Source organism: Coregonus lavaretus (genome assembly GCF_964263955.1).
Source record: "Coregonus lavaretus genome assembly, chromosome: 9".
NCBI classification, from domain to species: domain Eukaryota; kingdom Metazoa; phylum Chordata; class Actinopteri; order Salmoniformes; family Salmonidae; genus Coregonus; species Coregonus lavaretus.
The window spans coordinates 42,901,843-42,907,994 of record NC_139996.1 but is presented as its reverse complement, the minus strand read 5'-3'; the positions used below and the strand labels follow the sequence as shown (position 1 = coordinate 42,907,994).

The window sequence follows — 6,152 nt, the reverse complement described above, 5'->3', positions numbered from 1 at the left end:
TTTGGCAGTGCGTCCAACCGGCCTCACAACCGCAGAGCTCATGTAACCACGCCAGCCCAGGACCTCCATATCTGACTTCTTCACCTGCGGGATCGTCTGAGACCAACCACCCGGACAGCTGATGAAACTGAGGAGTATTTATGTCTGTAATAAAGCTATTTTGTGGGGAAGAACTCATTCTGATTGACTGCGCCCCTGCCCAGTCATGAGAAATCCATAGATTAGGGCCTAATACATTTATTTCAATTGACTGATTTCCTTCTATGAACTGTAACTCAGTAAAATCATTGAAATTGTTGCATTTATATTTTTTTCTGTATAGTTCCTTTGCTGGGCTCACCTTCATCGTCGTCAAAGGTGTTGCAGTAGGAATCAAGGAATAGATTACAGAAATCCCTTTCTGAGTCAAACATAGATTGCCTCAAGGTCTTGAACTTTGAGGGGCATACTGGATAGCAAAACAAACAGAAAAGGTACACAGGATGTTATAAGGATCTCCTCAGTGCCCCTAGGACCTCTGTCGAGCCTTACGAACAAAAAGGTCCCTAGTCTAGTAATTATGGTTCAAGCAGTATCATTTTACCATGATCTGCAGCAATCTATCTTTGTCACTACATAATTCATATATAAATACTGCATAATGTAGGCAATGTCCAGTTGCAAACCACACATGACTAGTGCAGTTAATAATACACTCCACTGATGTTTCATGAATGAGCTAGCATTTGTTAAAAACATATCTACTTTGTATCTTACCGTATGAGTGACTCGGACGTCAATGCACAAGCTGCTAAATCACAGATTTAAAATCTTTATTTTTGTTTTTGTATTTATTTGTTTGTTGTTTATGCAAGTTCTGATGGCTTCTCTACCACTTCTGTGGTGTTTGACTGTAGAGTAAGGATCCATACACTGGATAGTCTCTCCTGAGAGGTGTTTATACACATCATTGGTTACTTGCTATTTACCTGTCATTCCTGTCATGCATCACATGACTTACCTGAGGCTAATTCACAGGTTCAGATATTGGAGCTATGGTAATTCTTATTAATGCAGGCTATATGCATCACACCACCTGAGGAAAACTGTGTGTCATTCAGAATGCATTATGTGCTGCTCTTGGAGTTTATTAAAAAAAATTTACTTTGTAAAGATTAAATAATCAAGATTAAAGGAATATTGCTATATTTATTTACACAACAATCTGTTTAAGCAGTTGGTTCAATGATATATTGAAGCTGGCAGCTGTTGTATGAATGAGGTACAATAAAACTCGAGCCAAAAAGCATGCAAAAAAAGCTTTCATCCAAAAATCTAACAGGAAAAATACCCAAATATACATCTTCTTCCTATCCGTCTGCCATCCATCATGACATTGCAGTGAACCCCTCCATATGATACAGGCCATCGAGGCAGAGTATGTGAGGCCGTACCAAGTTAAGGATGGGGCTACGAGGGGCTCCGGCCAGGCAAAAGGCCTCATCCACAAGCAGTCCCCAGCCTCGTAGAGTCTTCAGGGCACTGGCACACACATCCCTGGAGCTCCACACTGTCATCAGGCCGGTGCAGAGGGGGCTGCCCTCCAACCCAAATCTCCTCCTCATCTCTCCCAGCAACACGGTAAACTCTTTCATTGAACCCTTGAGTACAGACAGCAATACTTTAATTTAGAGAGAGAGCAAGTAATTAATACAACTCACATATAGTAAGTGCATTATCAATGGAAACCCATACAGCATTGTATACACTGCTAAAAAGAAAAGGCTTTGCGGTTCTATATTGAACCTTTTTGAAGGTAAGCCATTGAACCCGTTTTGGTTCTATATAGCCATGTCTTCTAGAAGGGTAGGACAGGTATGTTGTTATACTATAACTACTGTACCTTTGCAGTTTTAAAACCCTGGAGCTGGGTCTCGGTGAAGCCCTGTTCTCTTAGGTCATGCAGCATCTCCTCTGAGGATCCAATCACGTCTCCTGAGAACACCATTTTGAGCTGATCCACTGTCTGATGATGTGGGTCTGTCTGACAGTACAGTAGGGCTGCTGGAACACCTGACACAATGGCCAAAGAAACAGGGGAATTTAACTGTTGGATTGAGAGGGAGATAGAGATTGTGTGTGTGTGTGTGTGAGAGAGTGAGAGAGGGGTACTTAATTAAAACATTTACGATAACAAATGTTCAAATTAAGGTTTGTTTCTGAGTTCATGTAAGACTTCGAAACACCATACCCTTTTGTAAGGCCTTGCACACATCATTAGTATCCGTTGACAGGAACAGTTTCACATTGTATGATTGCAGGGTCTCAATGGAATCCTCCTTGTTGCAGAAGCAAAATCTGCCAATATCAAGACCTTTTGGGGAATACAAGAAATACAAAATAGTGATTCATCTTACATACAGTATCTTGTTGTGTACTCACCCATACCCCTATTGTAGGCCTAATTCAGAGTGTATGCCATACCATAATGTTTTGCACTGGCAATGATCCTTGAGTGTTTTTCTTCATGGTCATTGGACAGCAGAATCACATCAAACAGCAATGTCTCATCAGAATTCATGGTCAGCAGTCTTTCATTCACTACCTGGATGGCCTGAGGAGGATGAAAGCATGCAAAGCCATAGAAATATAGTTAGGCCAACTATATTTCTGTAAAGACTGTAATTCCATTTCTATGTGCATAACCATTTTAAATGTAACTTTGTAATATTGCTACCCGTGCATTCATTATGTGTGCTTAAAACAATGAATGTTCACCTTGATGAAAGAAAAAGCATCTCCCTTTCTCAAAGGTTCTGTTGCTCCATGGACTTGCTCAGCTTCTGGGTAAAATATTGCGTTTGATGACACTGCAACAACCACAGCCTGAGCTGTGTCTCTCTAGAGACAGAAATAAACATCCAATAACATTGCTCAAACATGGACGTATACAAGTCGTTTTTCTGTTGATTATTATGAAAAGACCGTTTTGCCGCAGGATATGTGGCATGACGTTGTCTCACCTGCTTGACATCGGGGTTGCGCACCATCGCAACCATCCTGCTTGATAAAGCGGAAGAGAGAAAAGTTTGAAAAATAATAACGCAAAAAATCTCCAAACTCTCTAAAGTTGTTTAACCTTGAAAACGAAAGTACAATGCGAATTGACTTTCAGGAATTCTTTAGAAGGCATTTGTTCTTGCAAAATGGTCTATTTGGATAGGCTATAATGACAAAATTCAACATATGTTGAACAAATTATGCAGAATAAAGAACCAATTCAACCAGTTCCCTTTTGTCTGAGCGAGTTCCGTCAGATTGCCCTACCTTTCTATAGAGTGATTTTCCGTACAAAACCCCCCAGATACTTATCCAATACTGCCACCCGCTGTACAGGAGTAGTAGGACTAGCAAAACTACACAAAGTATGAGATTATCCCCTAAAAATGTGATATTTGTACTCCAAACAATATTTCAGCTAAACCATATTTGATATTGATTGGATGTATTTGTGTTGATGTAATCAACCATCAACTGTGTTGTTTATTTGTCATGGAAAACATATTTGTAAATTGCATATTTATAAAACCAAGAGGACATAAAAACTTGATGAGTCCATCAATAGAGCACATTTGTAATTTGAATACTGGAAAGTAATGAGATAAATATAAATAGTTAATGAGATGATAGGAGGGGTGACCATTGACTCATGGAAGGACGGTTGTCACTTTGCACAGTGGTGTAACAGAACCATTTTTAATGCAAATATTATGTAAATGTAAAAATTGGTTGTGTTTACTCTTGCTTTCCCTCCAATATGTTATTTGATACTCTACTGTAGAAGGCTATTACCCCATGTGTATAAAACATATCCAGACTACTATACTATTTCCTATTCAATCGAATGTCTCTCCTCTTCTAATCCTGAGATGGAGCCAAGCATTCCAATGTTGTACGTGTTCCCTGACACACAAACACACGCACACACACACACACACACACACACACACACACACACACACTGTGTGGTGTCACTGTGTGTACATGACGTGTGGTAGTCACTGCCTCTGTTACATGTGTTAGGGAAATACATCAAAGTTTCCCACAGTGGAGGCTGGTGGGAGGAGCTATAGTAGGGCGGGCTCATTGTAATGGCTGGAATGGAATAAATCGAACAGAGTCGAACATGGGTTTCCATATGTTTGATGTGTTTGATACCGTTCCATTGATTCCATTCCAGTCATTACAATGAGCCCATCCTCCTATAGCTCATCCCACCAGCCTCCTCTGGCTTCCTACCATACCTATCTACAAGTTGTAACAAAATGTGGGGAAGGGATGATTGGGATCAACACACATCATTGGAATAAAAAGTTCTGGGAAAAAAACGTATCTGTTATCATTGCACAAAAAGTCAAGCAATATACCAGTGCAATATTTACACATTTACAAGAAACCCACTCAAGCCTCTCCAAAAATCGCTTATCACGTGACTGTCTAATATACTTTTTTTTTTGTTTTGTAATATAGGTAAAACCATGGGTGTGTCATTCTGGAAATGTCTTTGTTGTGTTACTCATTAAGTATACTGACACATGCATCAACTCTGTGAATAGATTACCTAAATGTGTGTGTTTGTAAAGTGTAAACACTGTATAGCTGAAGATTGAGTACTTGAACACTACAGAATGATGTGTTTAAAACAGAATACACAGCTTATTGTGTTGTTTAATACTAGTAACAAGTATCTGTAACATAGGTCACTCAAAAATTGTATTCTAAATGAAACTGTGATACTGCAGTTGGAACAATATTAAAGACTACAGCCTGACTAAGTTGGCCTTAATCTATTTAGCAATGAACTATGCAAAATGCATATTGGTATAAGCAGAAGAATAACTATTTATCTTTCCCATGCGATCACGTCTTCTTCTCACTGATCAAACACTTCATACAGAACGTTTATGGACTGATCCAGCAACTTTCAGACTTTCAGGGCGAAGTGACTTCCTTCCCCTCATTTGTTGTTATCCTGTAACTCCCTCTTGCTGGAGAACTGCATGGATGACGGATAGAGTAATACAGTCTTCAAGTAGGCTACATTAATAAGGATACAAACTACATTGGTACTGAAACAGTGAGTGTTAACTCTGTGTTTACGTATATGTTTTCCTATATTGTAAAACTGTATTCTGTCAGAATATAGGTATCTATTGATTCCGTTTTTTTGGGCTGTTGTATGGTTGTTGGTTGTGTTCATGTGGATAAAGACTCAAGCTCTTGTGATACAAGTTCTTGTGGTACTTTGTCTTTCCACTTTTGTTCTAACATTCAAATAATGTGAACTGTATTTACTACACAGCAAATGCTCCAGGGTTAAATCAACACTGAGAGTGTTAAATTGAACACTGTTCCAGTGTCTATACAGGTCCACACTTTTCAGTGTTAAATTAACACACTGCTTAGTTTAAAGCCTTATTTGCAGATTTCCCAAAGTGCCTTTCAATCAATTGTAGAGTTACCGTCCGTGACTGTATTTGCTAGTGACAGAGACATGGTTGTTGCATTCATTCATTTTCAGTTGTTTGGCCTTCACCAAGTGAGATCCTAAGTGAATATATTATCATTAAAATGCAATTCTTTAAGACAATATAATACGTATTTCATAAGGCCTTATTTTGAGGGCCTAGTTTTAATCTAATACAGTGGCCTGAAACTCATGGTTTACAGGCCACATCAGGCCTGCAAGTCACATTATGCTTGCCAGTGTGGGGATATCCAACATTTAGATGTTTCTTCCCACCGCAACCTGCATTCAGAACGACTGCCAGGGTCAGGAAGACTAAGATATGAGACTACCTAAAGCATCTAAACTGGAACAACCATTTTAGTAATGGTGCAATAAATGAAGTAACACATTGGATTAGTATTAATCAATCTGTGTACATGCAAAAACACAGATATTGAAACAAACAATTCAAAAATCAACCTGCAAAAGAGCATGCTGGGAAATATGATACTGATGGGTGTGGTTTTGGTTCAACACTGGTTATTAATGCCAACACTGGGGTTCTTTAACACCAATGAGTGTAAATTTAACACTTACATAGTTAATTTAACTCCTGAATCAACCATTACACTGAAAAATCAACACTAGGTAACACTGGCCAATT

At 38.9% G+C, this 6,152-nt stretch overlaps 1 protein-coding gene across 1 annotated transcript; it reads right to left on the bottom strand.

Moving 5' to 3' along the window:
- Positions 1–789: 789 nt before the first annotated feature.
- LOC311134921 (cytosolic 5'-nucleotidase 1A) lies at positions 790–3,313 on the bottom strand. Its single transcript, XM_084168687.1, has 6 exons — positions 3,003–3,313; positions 2,758–2,880; positions 2,464–2,593; positions 2,231–2,353; positions 1,883–2,052; positions 790–1,640 (listed from the first exon to the last, which is right to left on the bottom strand). The coding sequence occupies exons 1-6, from the start codon at positions 3,036–3,038 to the stop codon at positions 1,368–1,370; spliced, it is 855 nt and encodes a 284-aa protein (XP_084024813.1). The 5' UTR covers positions 3,039–3,313; the 3' UTR covers positions 790–1,367.
- Between the last annotated feature and the right edge of the window lie 2,839 nt (positions 3,314–6,152).

Coding starts and splice junctions, on each gene's coding strand:
- LOC311134921 (XM_084168687.1), bottom strand. CDS start 3,038: ATGGTTGCGATGGTGCGCAACCCCGATGTCAAGCAG. Junction 2,881..3,002: donor GCAACCCCGATGTCAAGCAG/GTGAGACAACGT, acceptor TTCTGTCTCTAG/AGAGACACAGCTCAGGCTGT. Junction 2,053..2,230: donor GTGCAAGGCCTTACAAAAGG/GTATGGTGTTTC, acceptor CCATTGTGTCAG/GTGTTCCAGCAGCCCTACTG.